General features: G+C 38.4%; 1 protein-coding gene across 1 annotated transcript; it reads right to left on the bottom strand.

Moving 5' to 3' along the window:
• Positions 1 to 8779: 8779 nt before the first annotated feature.
• Positions 8780 to 12144, bottom strand: LOC113750725 (protein FAR1-RELATED SEQUENCE 5-like). Its single transcript, XM_027294671.1, has 5 exons — positions 9941 to 12144; positions 9575 to 9767; positions 9153 to 9206; positions 8972 to 9040; positions 8780 to 8848 (listed from the first exon to the last, which is right to left on the bottom strand). The coding sequence occupies exons 1-5, from the start codon at positions 12142 to 12144 to the stop codon at positions 8780 to 8782; spliced, it is 2589 nt and encodes an 862-aa protein (XP_027150472.1).
• Positions 12145 to 14519: the final 2375 nt, after the last annotated feature.

The raw sequence follows: 14519 nt of genomic DNA, 5'->3' as shown, positions 1-14519 counted from the left end.
AATGCGTGGATAATCTAACACGCATCTCACCTGCAATGAAGAGCAGCAGAGGGAAGAGTTACATATAAATTTTGCAAACAACATTTAAGGGAAGTTTAAAAACAGGGGTATTACAACGTACCCAAAACAAAGGATTGAAGAAACAAAATTGCTGGTACTGTCGCTGGAGTAAATGCAGGTACTGTGTCACAACCTTCAAACAAAGGAAGAAACGCACAGTTAGAATGAAAACGGCAAAACACGAAACAGGGAAGGACCTATTACATTCCCCAAAGTCCCAAAAACTTTACTTTGTCATTCAGACAATGCTCCTCATGCAGCACTTCCTGCAATTCCTCCTTTTTAATACCAAATAGCTGTTGCTTATCCAGTGCACTCACAATGCTGCGGACAGTGAAGTTAAACATCATAAGAATACGATGGACGTGCCATACCTGAACTGATGTAATGTACTACACTTAGCCGTACATTGTGGGACTGATATGAGTATGATGGAAGGCAACAGCTGCCTTCAAGTCTGCGTCAAGTACACCACATTCTTCTGGATGCCACTGCCGAGTTTGTGGATGTCAGTATACATACAGAAAACAAATGGTTACGAAACACGTAGCAAAAACCTCTTACATCATGTAGAAATGGCAATGTGTCGAAGCTGCTCCGTTGCACATGCACGGCACCAACCTTTTCAAATATTTCTTTCACCTTATGTTGTAGCTACCAAAACAAAAGTGAGGTTACGCAGTTAGGCTAGTTGGCAGAAATGTACAACAACATGAAATCAGAGTTTACATTAACATACAGTTGCTCCAGCTCTGGTTTGTTGCGAAACAATAACAACATCTTCAACGTCGTCGGTTTGTCCCAAAAACGGCGGCTTATCCACCGCAACACGCTCCCCCATGTCAACCAATTGCTTGGCTGCTTCAGTTAGCTTATCCTGCTCCACAGTGTCTCCGACCACTGCATCTGCAGGTTTAAACTTCTTCCACATCCAACCCTGGCTTTGAGACTTCACTGCCATTTTCTTTAAGTATGAAACTCCAATGTTGTGACTGTGAAAGCCTTTGTCGATGTGGTCAGCATAAATGGGAACGTTAAAGCGCCTGAATATGCTGGTGAGAAAGATACCGAATGGGAGATGGGTTTTTTTATTGTCCCTGCTCCTAATCTTCCTAAGTTTGTTGAAGATTGTGGCAATCATCAGTTTGCCAATGTTCAGTGGTTTTTTGTTCAACAAGTGCCACAACAGCATTGTTTCTAGTGGACTGACCGAACTAATACTGCCACCTTTGGGAACAATGTTATGGCACATTATAAGATGCAACAGCCTTGGCAGAACCTTCATGTCAGGCGCATAAAACTTTGGTTTTTTCCCCATTGGCCGCCTAATGCTGTCATCATGTTGCACAACTTGTCGTACAAACTCTGTCTCATCATACCCGGGCACAGCAAGTTTATCCATATTCTTGGCACTAATCAGTTTGTAATCGACACTATAACCAGTGTCAACCAGACCAAACTCTGCAAATAGAACCTCGGTAGACACCTCAACATGCATATTCCTAACGACAGATCGCACTACTGACTTGTCCTTATTTGCACGAGAATTCGCGTAGAATTCTCGAACCAACCCATCGTAACACTTATCTTTAACGGACAGCAAATTAATCAAATTCTGGGAACGCAGATATTCGGTAATATCAATACATTCCGAGGCCAGTGCTTCTACCTCAACCGGCATGCCTGGAGACACAGGAAGATTGAAACAGCTGTCCATAATAGCGCAAACGTCAGCTTCGGATGCGAATGAACCTGTGAATTGCCTGGACACTGCAACATTCATAATGTTTCATAACCTTCGCGTATTGCAATTGTCATCATATAGAGCTAACAACTGAAGTACGAATGTCTAGAAATCCATGATAAATAAAGCAATGACAAAATAAAATCAGTAAAATGACAAGCAGAAAACTAAATTTTATTGCGACAAGTTATTTGCCCAATAAAACTCAATGCTACAAGTACGAAAAATAATATAAGTCGCTCTCGAGCAATTCATCAAACAACTACCGGGCGGGGTTTTTACACCCACATTTCACTAAATAAATGCAATGTCAAACTAACAAATTCAATTCGGTAATAGCTACAATAGTCTGAAATGGTATTGATGATCAGTGTTAGTTTATCTGGCATTGCAATTTAAACAACAATAGTCTGAAATGGTATTAACCTGCTCTGATGATACAATTTTATGAAACAACCCCTTTACTTCCTGAAAAAAAAAAAGAGACAGGTTCAGCAAATGCTAAAAGAAAAATTACCTAGATGGCTAGACCATGCAAAATGCAATGGTACAAATGTACAATCCTTAGCCGGCGGGGGAAGGTCTTCACACGAGAAAGTTTCTTCAAGCTTTCACAGGAGAAACTTCTTCAAGGCTCAAGCCTTTGACGTTTCTATTTTCTACTTTGCGCACCCTTAAAGAGCACACCTTGTATTGCAAAAACTGTTGCGCTCATTGGCCATACAAGTTAAGCACTTGGGGCCTGGGGGTAGTGGCCAGTGTGTTCAATTAATGCAAGATAGGCATACACAGCTAGCTTTTCATGTTCCCACGTACACGGATAATGGTTCAAATTCTCTCGCTCCCGCCATAAACTCCTTATTCATGTGCCCCTGCGTATTGTGTAGTTATAAATAGGGGTGAGCAAATTGGGTTCTTACCGAATTTGCTCACCGATTTCAAATTCAATTCGGTAATTTGAAATCGGGTATTTGGTAATGTTGTACAAATTCGGTACGTAACAAAATCACCGAATTCTAATATGGTATGAAATAGGTAATGAGATTATGAATTAGGTAATAACCGATTTCGTATTCAAATTCGGTAATTGAAATCGGGTACCGCATTACCGCATTCGAATTACCAAATTGGTATATACAATTATATAATATATACATAAATGCTATTTACTATTAGTATATACTACAAATAAATGATTATATTATATAGGTAAATGTTAGTAATAATAATTAGTATATGGTATTATCATCATATCATGTACTTATAATACTAATAATATATAGTAATGTACAATATATTTATATTATTTTAGTATTTATTAATTGTTATATGACTACAATAATGCATAATAATACTTTACAATATAAGATAACTATAATACTTATTATTTTACACATGAGTAACATGACTATAATTAGATAATAATTAATACATATATGTATAATACTAAATATTAAACAATAAACATAATTAGTAATTAGAATTTAGATATTGGTAATTTGATACATCATTCACGTTTGAATTATTGAATGTTTGAATGCGTAATCTATAACTTGCAAGTATTAGTGTACTCTAAATTTACATTACATATTCAGTAATCTTAAGGCTTTAAGTATAGCTAAGACAACTAAGCAGTGTAAGTGAATGTATATGAATTGCAAATCAATGTATTAGTGCATTGACTTTCACAATAGCGTATGTAAATAAATAAGTTTAATTTTGATTTGAAATAAATTATAAGTTTGTAACTAACATAACTTATCACTAATCATTGTAATTTTTAAGTTTGTAACTAATATTACTTATTATTAATCATTGTAAATTATAAATTCATAAATTATTACTAACCATTGTACAGTCTAAGGTTTATTGTAGTTTAAATTAATCACTTTTTATGTGTTCCTTAAATCATAGACTAAGGATTGTAGGTATAAGTGATCAAATAAGTTAAAAGTTCATATTATGTATTTACTAATTTTAAGGCTTTAAGTGTAGACAAAATAACTAAGCAGTGTCAGTAAATACATGTGAGTTGCAAATCAAGTAAATAAGTTTTATTTTGATTTGAAATAAATTATAAATTTGTAACTAATATAACTTATCACTAATCATTGATTCATTGTAATTTGTAAGTTTGTAACTAATATTACTTATTATTAATCATTGTACATTATAAATTCATTGTAACTACTAACTAAATTAGTTTAAATTAATAACTTTTTATGTGTTTCTTAAATCATATACGAAGGATTTTAGGTATAAGTGATCAAATAAATGCCAATTAAACCACAAAATGATTTGAACATAAGTAATGTGTTCAATTATGAATAAATTTGGGGATCGAATCAGTAATAATTTTTAAATCATTAATGTAGCATCAGGAATGTATTATAATTTAGGAGCCCCAATTTGTAAATTAAAAATTACAAAATCACTTCATTTGGGAAAAGTCGGATTTCATCTTCAGCTGCTGAAAATTGAAAAGTGAGAAAACAACTGGAAGTTTGCAATTAGGATTAGTTTGCAATTAGCCTCATAGCCTGTAAGTTGTACCGAAGCAGCGTTGCAAACTTAAGCTGATAACAGGGTATTTTTATGTTTTTTTAAAATAGATGAATTCGGTTTAACAGAATTCATTACCGTTCTCGAATTTCAAATCGGTTGCGGAATGAAGTCGGTTATGGCCAATTCGGAATTGAAAGCGGTTTAAAATTTTATAGGTAGAATAACCGAATTCACAGAATTCAGTGCACCGAATTACCGAATTTGCACCGAATGCACACCCCTAGTTATAAAGGACGCCACGCAGACTAATTTGGTATTGTATTGCAGGCCGGGCTCAATTTAAATGCCCGCTACAAATTCGTGTTTATTCGACGCAAAATTGTTAATCTATTCTTGTAATGGAGGAAAGCCATAAAGAGCTGGTGTTTTATGGCACACCGGCAGAAATTGAAGAGTAGGCCAAAATTTAGTTTTGCTCTCCGGAAATTATGCAGTGTTGTTGTAATACACGGAACACGTAAAGAGCTGATCCTTTATTGGCTAACGGTGGGAAATTAAATTTATCCCACAACATGAATTTTCGGGCACAAAGGAAAATGGTTACACTTTTTCTTCGTACGTCGTCGTACAAAGAAAATTGGGCTTGACGTACAAAAATATTAGTGGTGACCCATTTCGTAAGGCCCGGAAAGAAAAAATGGGTACACATTCGTTCTTACAGTGGAGGAAATGCAAAGACAGCCCGTGCCGTAATCCAAAACGGGTGTAGGATAAGTTTATGCTATAAACTAATTTTCGGCCGCAAAGCACAATGGCCTGTGTGTTGCTGTAGTGGAGGAAAGGCGTAAAGAGCCCGTCCTTTTTTGGGTGAACGGGATTAATTGATTGTAAAATTTACAATGAATGAATTTATGTTTTGCCACCATTGGGTACTTTGTTCTTTTAATGTGGGAGACGCATCAACACCTGGCACTTTATTGGTCAACTTGGTTCATTATAATTTATGCCAAAAAAGCCGTGGTGCCATACATTTAAAGAAAAACCATTACAATTTTTTAAGGGATTTTTTTACAAACCTCCCCATAAGTTGGTAATAACTACGGGATATTTTGTTTGCCTCGTAAATAGCTATTACTTTGTTCGTGTAATACAGGAAACGCAAGAACAACTTATATGTTAAGTCCAATTAATTTTTCCAAACTTTTACGTATTAAATTTGTGCAAAACACAAAACCTACAACTTTTCGTGTACCAAAAATATTATCGCATCATTTTTCAAATTTTAGTTACAAACATTTATGTATTTAACATAATTATATGATTCAAAGTATAATGGCTATAAATAGCTACTATTTTATTGTTATAGTACAACAAACCCATAAAGACTTGCTAAAAAGTCCCCAACACATTTTTTTTTTTTACTTTTTAACTTTATGTTACATACAAAACGTAGTACAATAGCATTGATAATAATGTTAGTGGAACACTTTTTTAATTGGTTTGGTAAGCATTTATGTATTCCATATAAATTAAATAATTGAAACTGAAATAATGAAACATAGCTAGTACTTTATTCATATAATGCAAGAAACTCGTAAATTGCTGGTATGTTATGCAAAATTTTGTTCTTTTACTTTGAAATACTTCTTTTATATTTCATACAAACATGGCAGTTTTGGTATCGTAACAGAATTTGTGTAACGCCTTTTCAATTATATTATGTTAAATATAATTGTTTACCATAAACGAAATGATCCCGAATAAAATACCCATAATCATATCAAACTTTTTATGAACGAGCAATGCTGTACTAATATAGGGAGGAAGATTGTATTCATGGAATATAAATATCATCTGTATCATGGTTGTAATATTTTAGGGATAATGGTCAGAAACCTACCCTGAAGTTTCTGACAATTGCACTGAGACCAGTCCAGGTTTTACAAATTTCACCTACCTCCGTTGCTTTTCAAATATCACCGGTTCAAATGGTTACCAAATTTGAAAATTGACGGAATTAAATTCTATACTGCTGTCACTGCAACTGTTAGAACCTTCAGGGGAGGTTTGTCAAATTATCCCTTTTTAAATAACTCAAAAGTTATTAATTCTTTATTCTTTTGTATAGAGTCAATTTCTACGTCCACCACCGCCCACTGCCACTCTGCCACCCCCCTTCACCCACAGCCACTTCCACTCCCACCCCAATTCTCTCTCTCTCTCCCTGTATCTCTTGCGCTCTCTCTGTGTCCTTGTCCTTCACCCACACCCACTTCCACTCCCACCCCAATTCTGTATAGCACTATCCGTCTGCATCTCTCTGTCTCTGTCTCTCTCTCTCTCTCTCCCGATCATCTTCGTCTTTCTGTTGCTTGTTTTCACCCCCAATTTTTTCCCCGTCCAAGAAGCACCGCATTGGCCACACACCGCGACCGCCACCGCCTGTCCTTCTCTGTCTGTGTCTCTCCCTCTCTTCTTATACCCCCCTTGCTTCGATTTCATTCGTCTGCACTGTCCCCATCCACATCGTCCCCTTCGTTTTCTGTCGCACCAGCTCCCGCCTCCTCATCTCTCTGTCGCTGATTTCTTTCTGTCTTTTATTTCTTCCTTCCTACGTGTCCTCTGTTCTCCATCTCCTTCTGCAGTTCCTCTTGTCTGTGTGAACCACACCGTCGGCACCATACACCGACACTGCCGCAGCCGCGTCCCTTGTCTCTTTGCCTCTCTATCTGTGTCCCTCTTCATTCGTGTCCTTCGTTCCGCTCTACCTGATGTAATCATCCTCCCGTTCTGTGATTGGTTAACATCATAGCGCAACGCTTACCTTTGCCCAACATCTCCGCAGCTGTACAACGGAATTACCAATTGCCGTGCTCCGCAACCTTCATTGTCAACCACAGCTACATTTGACATGACGACATTTGCAGGTCGAAGTGAAGACAGCACCGCGACCTCGGAGCTGCTCTGTCGCTGCGGATTGGTTGCCAATATACAAACTTCTTTCACGCGAGGCAACCCAGGGCGTCGGTTTGCAGCATGCAGCAATTACCCGGTTTGTTCGCTGTTGTAACATACAGTTTATAACATCCTCATCTGCCCCTCCATTTATATTGGAGGGGCCACAAACCCCCTCCAAACTCAGCCACACAGATGCTCTTTTTTCAGGTGGCTCGAAGTTGATAGCTGCTGCAACAGGGGAAGAGCACTGGCGACGCTAGCAGCTGAGAAGATATGTACACTGAAGGAAGCGCGTTCGGCTCTGCAGGCGACGAACGTCCATGCCATGAACTCCAATCAGTGTTTGACGCGTAGGGTGGCGGAACTGGAAAGGGACAATGAAGCTTTGCGAATGATTGCGCAAGAATGCAAACAACAGCAGCAGTTCCTCTGCTGCAAAATACGGTGTTACAACTTGTGCTTCTTCGTGGTCAGTGTGGTGTGTATTGGTGTTTTTGCGTTTTACTACAATAGGAGATCACAGTTTTTCCCAAACGCTGCGAACTTGGGTTGTCTAATGCCAGCACACAGACATCCGCAACGATAGAACGTTTACTTCGTCAAACGTCTGCAAATTTACCAAGCACGGTTATTTTATTCGGACCTTTACGCCTGCTTTGCGAAGATTCCATTCCTGAAGACACTCAAACAAAGCTAAAAATGCCTCGGAACTTTTTTGAGGTCAAGTTCCACTTTTTACGGTTATAGTCGTCGTTTTGTAAGCTGCGTTTCATCAGCAGGACTGCTGTATTTGTGAACTCTGCGTAATTTTAAATATGAAGTCACACAGTTGTTTAGTGCTGCCATGAAATATCTTCGCATGCATACAAGCACATTAAACCCAATGCCATAGTGACTGAGTCCGTATGTGGACACCTCGTTGAAAGTATTGTTCATACTTGTTGGGAGCTTGGGAAGAAGTGCAGGCAAAATTTTGAATGCAACCGTGTTTAGCCGTGGCTATGTTTACCCCCCTGCAGTTGACAGTTGAGGATGCGGTTTCACCGCCCCTCCCTCGAAAATCATAAATCTTGTTTTTCACTTCAACAAAACAAATCAGCCGCCCTACAAACGAACCTGTACCTGCTTTGCTCCGCTTATATGCAAGCAATGGCGGTGTCAATGCAGATGCCGGATGCATAGTGACTGAGTTGTCAACAAGAGGAGCTGCAAAATGTTTAGGTCCCACGTAAATATGAAACCCAAACGTTTCTCCCCTCACACATTACATTGCTGAAGGCCAAATACAGACCACTTAAAATCCCAAAGCAATTGCAAAAAAATAACATGCATACTATTGAACTTTGAACTTTACAGATCACCGGACCCAGAGACTAGGTTCACAACTACATTTAGGTGCGCACGTTAGTGGACATCAAACGAGCTACAGTTGTCCACCGGGACCAACTACTTTACGGTGCACGTTGAAATACACAAGCAACTGCCAATGCAGTGATAGGCAAACAACATGCTTCACCAATCAGCAATGTCGGTTGATGCCGGTACAAGGCCATCAGCGGGTACATTTCGTGGTTCATCAACCTGGCCAACAAGGACACAACATAAATAAAATACCCCCCAGCGAAGTCATTAAGACATTGCTCGCACATCAGTCCCCTGCTTGGCCAACAAATACAAACAAAATTTTGTAATGTGGACGAATACCTGATACGACGAAGTCCGTGATGAATGCAGGATGTATCCCAAAAACCCATCCACACTGCCCGGTAGACCCTAATATTTTTCAACCAATACGGTGCTCAGTTTACAAAAGGCTTCACATGCAAGACGAAGGACTCAGTATGCACTAATGTAACACGTCATTGCATACAACTACAATAATTACCGATTCCAATGACTTCCCTTGCCGTACGCCATCTGGTCCTCCCTCATCCATGTCCTGCAACCAAGTTACACATCACATATTACCACACGCACTCGCATACAGCCACACAGGGTTTCAGGCTGACAGTTAATGGCAACAATGCGTTGTCCTTCAAACACCTTACCCCTATCACTTCGTGTCACTGAACTAAACAAATTATGCGTGACACTAATTTTACTGATATTATGTTGATTTCAGCATATTACTTCGGTCGTAAAATATGGCAACAGCTTATGCACTATGTGACCATTGGACCACAAGATGTACGCATTACTTAGAATGGCATGAACATGAAATTAATTCAACGCACAACTTAGCAGCAAAGGTAGCCAGGGATGTGTAGACACAGTTGTGCATATGTTGCACATAAAATCCATTCCAACCTGAATCCGTAGAACAGGGTCCCTTGGTCGCTGCTGCTCCATTTCAATTGATAACTCAACACCGATTCGGCCAGCGGGTGTCGTCCCCGTGTTGCGTTGTTGTGCATCAGCAGTGCAACTACAATTTCCATGATGATCATCAGCGTCTGTGGCTCTGCGCTTTGATGACGCGTTTGGCACACTTCCTCTTCCCCTGCATTGGTAACAAAACAAAAAAATTCAACTAAACCGCACAGTCAATCTTTGTGTTCCATAGCAAGTCAGGTAAGTTAGGTAAGCCTATTTATCAATACAGAGTTGCATTGTGTGGCAAAGTGCATTGTACATGGGATGTTCCTGTCAGACGCCATACATATTGTTGCCTACCTCGGTTTCCCTCGACACAGGACTCGTGATTCAATGAATTCTGGGTCCTTAACCCAATCCCTTTGACCCCCTGTTTGTTTGGTCAGTTGCACAGCTCCACAGCCCTGCCCTCTTTGCCTCTTGCCTTGCACCTGCTCAGTTCCAACTGACTCATTCTGGAACAGTTCCAATGCATTTCTGAATCGATCCGACGTCTTGCACGCATTCCTACATACATCATTTGCCGCCGAAAGCAGCGTAGAGTATCTGGACATCTCTGTGAGGTGTGAGCTGCTTGTTTCAGGCCCCTCCTCACTTATTACGCATTCCTTTGCCTGTCGAGTCCACCTCTTCATGATGCAGTTTGGAGGGATCTTTTTCAGTTCCTCAAATAGCATTGCACGAAACATGTGACAACAAGGCAGGCCGTGTGTTTCCATTTTCAGGCACGAGCACTTCATATGTCGCGTGGACCTGTTATACACCACAGTGTAGTAGGAGTAATTGTACGGATGCTTCATGAAGTGCACAGCATTTATTCCATCATCCGTGCCATTCATCCTACAAAATAGCCCCTGCTTCTTCATTTCCTCCCGTACCACAACGAAAGTGGACCTAGTAAACACTTCAGCAGCATGTTTTTCCAGCGCCTGCAGCTGTGTCGCACCGAGAAGGGTAGTGTGCTCTGTCACAGCCCGTTGACGCCTCTCTTCATGTCGCAAGCGGCCCACCGCCAAGTCATATGTTTGAAGGCACTCAAAAAACTTCAACTTGGGGGTCAGATGTAATTTTAAGACCTGATGCATTTTCTCGCACCTTTGGGTACTCCGCACTCCTCCGAAAAAGTTGCCTCTCAGGAAAGCCATAGCCCAGAGCTCCCTCTTGCGGTACATCTTCTTAACCCATTCGTTATTTTCAAGCCGAAAACGTCTGACAACCCCTGCCCACCTCGTTTCAAAATTGGGAATTGTAGAATTCATAAACATGCAGGTCTTGAATGCCTGCAAGAACTCTTTGTCCCTTACATTTGTAGCAGCATTCATTTCCAAATGGAAGCTGCAAAGTCTGTGCTTAGCTGTGGGCATCAATTTTTTAATGCACTTTCGCATGGACTTGTCCCCATCAGTCACCACTGCTATCGGTTTCCTCCCATTCATTGCTTCTAAGAAAGTACTTATAACCCAATCATATCCCTCATCTCCTTCGCGAACGATAAAAGCACACGCAAAGATACATGTCGAGTAGTGATTGTTAACCCCACACAACACAACCAATGGAAATCTGTACTGGTTTGTATTATACGTGCTGTCGAACACTAGCACATCCCCAAAGCATCTATAGTCGTCTCTACACACGGAATCAGCCCAAAGCAAGCGATTCAGTCGGCCATGGCCATCTACAGAATATTTGAAAAATAAATTCGGATCACCTCGTTGCTTGCCTAACAAGAATGCAAGTGCCGAATCGCTGTCCCCATCACCAACTGCTACCTGCCTCTGCCGATTCAGCGCATTGTACATATCTGTTTCATGGAAACCCAGGTTGCGGTATTCGCCAGCCTGTACAGCTAGTAGTCTCATAATGTGACTTGTTCTTATTCCTGCTTGTTGCATAAGTACTGCCTGTTGCAGGTCCGACTTCCCAACCTTTCTATGCGACCTCATGAAACTAACACTTTCAGGACTGCACAAACGATGGCAATGTCCACTAACAAATTCTGCAACAACGTACTTTTCTTTCGACTCGTGTAATCGAACCTTCAAATGTGCTTCACACTTCACTCTTGTTACTGCCTTCGGTTCCCTTATTCGATCGCCTCTGTTCAGGTGCTTTTCATGTCTTTCGCCTTCCTTATTGCAAAGCCATGACCTCACTCGGACAATGCCTTTCTTATCTTTTCTCTTGCACCCTTTTCGTACCCCAAAACCGGTTGCTCTTGCATACATCATATACAATGCTTCTGCCTCTTCAATGCTGTCAAACTCCATGCTACCTACATCTATATCATCAATACAGTGGAATGCAGCGTTTACATTTGGCCCGTCTTCACCAACAATGTCCCCTATAGCACCGTCCCCTAAAATCCGTTCTGTTCTGCAGTTGGTTGTTGAATGGACAATTTTTAATCTGTTGCCACTTTCTTCACCTTCGGCACTCGCAGCAACATCCCGTGTGCTCCATGGATGCCCTTCCACCATTCGCATTCGCAATCCCGTTTGCTTCATGTTACCACTTTTATTGCTAATTCTGCTATGCGGGCTTATTCAACTTTGTTGCGTTCAAAACTGTCTCCAACAAACTTTGCAATTCAACACCACCAATGGAAGACCGAAAATGAGTTTACGAACCTGTAATAAGCAATACAGGTAATCATTCAGTGCCTTCATAGGTTACGAACATTATCTGATGGACACAATGTTGTTGACTTCAAAATGTTATGACATGATAATCCCCCAAAAAACCCCCAAACAATTCCCCCTCTCACAATCAATGTAGGTTACAGAAAACACTGGTTCACACTTACGCTCTCGGTCTTCCATCTGCATGATGACAAAATAAAAACTTACGCTTACGCTTGCTTAATTGACACTGTGCACTGCTACCTTACCTCCAAACAACCCGCGACGAAGACGACATTGTACCGTGGGAGTGAATGACAGCAGATCACCTCAAAAACCTAAAATAAGGGATGAAGCTAATCAATGAATGGCATCATAGGTCACGAACAATTGTCTGATGTACAGTATGTTCTTGCAGGCAAAAATGACTACATGACAATCCACTGAAACTGGGCTAAAGATTTCCCCTGAGACAATCACTGTGGGTTACACAACATACAGCTTAATCGCTACAGCCTTGTTCTTGCAATTTCATGATGCAATATGGCACAATATTTCAGTCCAACCTAAACGGAAACGGAACATAAACACAAACACATACAAACATGCGTCGTCGTTTGATACTCGGCACTGCTGCCTTCCATCCACGGGAAGTGGCGCCGCGAGGGACAATAACACACACTTGCAATACCGCACCTCCTTATCTGCACAGCCGTTTGGGTTCCCCTTTGCAGGTATTCATGAATTACAACGCAAATCTCCGGAATATACGGAAAACAACCAACGCACCTTACTCGCAGTCTTGTACAAGACAATTGATGTTCATGAAATAGCCACCGTCGCTGTACCTCCGCTGACTATGTCGGACATTCACAACAAAAGCCGGTGAATCTATGTACACATTTTTGCCCGCTTCAGTCCTGTTTTGGGGCTACACGGAAATTAAAAAAAGCAACAGTCCCGACAATCCATTACCTTTATTTAGGGTTTACTTTCCCAAATCAGTTTCGGCCCTTCTTTTTCCCGCCTCACCGTTCTTCACTACTTGTTATTCAGTAAATGTAAAAATTGGCATGCCCTATGCGCAGACAAAAAGTTATTCAAATTATCTTTTTTCCGCTGTATACATATTTCATCATTTTGTTTTGCATACAAATTTAAATGTATAATAACTGTATATTTAGGCTTGTTCTGCATACATATTATAAAGTCGCAGCTGTTTATGGCGTTTGTCTATTATATGAACCTGGAACGACATTTTGTTTCACATGATTCTTTTTTGCATACATATTTCCGCTGTATATGATTTTGTTTTCCATACGTATTATAAGTGTATATTAGTATAAATGTATAAATTAATATATATATTAATATTATGTAGCAATGTATCTGTATAATTAGTATAAATGTATATACCTGTTAATATTATGTACAAATGTATAATTAATATTATGTATAATAATATAAAAGTATAAATGTATATAATACGTAATATAAATGTACATTTACATGTATAAGTGTAAATACATTAAAAACATATAAATTGTAAATCAATATTATAAAAATGTATAAATTAATATATTTGAAATATATATTAATATTATGTACAAATGTACAAATATAATTAATATAAATGTATACATGCATTAATATTATGTATAAAGGTAAAATTAATATTTTGTATATTAATGTAAATGTATAAATGTATTATATTAGATATTATACATAATATAAATGTCTATTATAAATATAAATAAATATTTATATATTATGTATAAATGTACATTTATATAAATGTGTAATATATTATATATTATATTATGTAATATTTATGCAAATATATTATAAATATATACAAATATACTACAAATAAATTAAAAAATTTGTAATCTGTATGTATAAATATATAATATTACAAATGTATAAAATATATAATACACATTAATATTGAATTTAATTTATGCATAATATACATATTAATATATATTATGAAACAAAATTTAGTAAATATATTTATTAATTTATATATAAATAAATGTATTTATATAAATATATATTATTTATTTCAATTCATAGAATATATATAATATTATACATAATTGAACTAATAGATTCACATTGATATAATATATATAATATACATAATTGAAATATACCTATTCAAATACATCATTGGAATGTACAAATTGAAATATTTTAAAATATAATTCAAATATACATATTAAAATACATAATTCAAATTTAGAAATTTAAATATACTT

This window comes from Coffea eugenioides, chromosome 10 (assembly GCF_003713205.1).
Source record: "Coffea eugenioides isolate CCC68of chromosome 10, Ceug_1.0, whole genome shotgun sequence".
Lineage (NCBI taxonomy): Eukaryota > Viridiplantae > Streptophyta > Magnoliopsida > Gentianales > Rubiaceae > Coffea > Coffea eugenioides.
The sequence above is the reverse complement of the archived record's forward strand: the minus strand, read 5'-3'. Positions and strand labels throughout refer to the sequence as shown.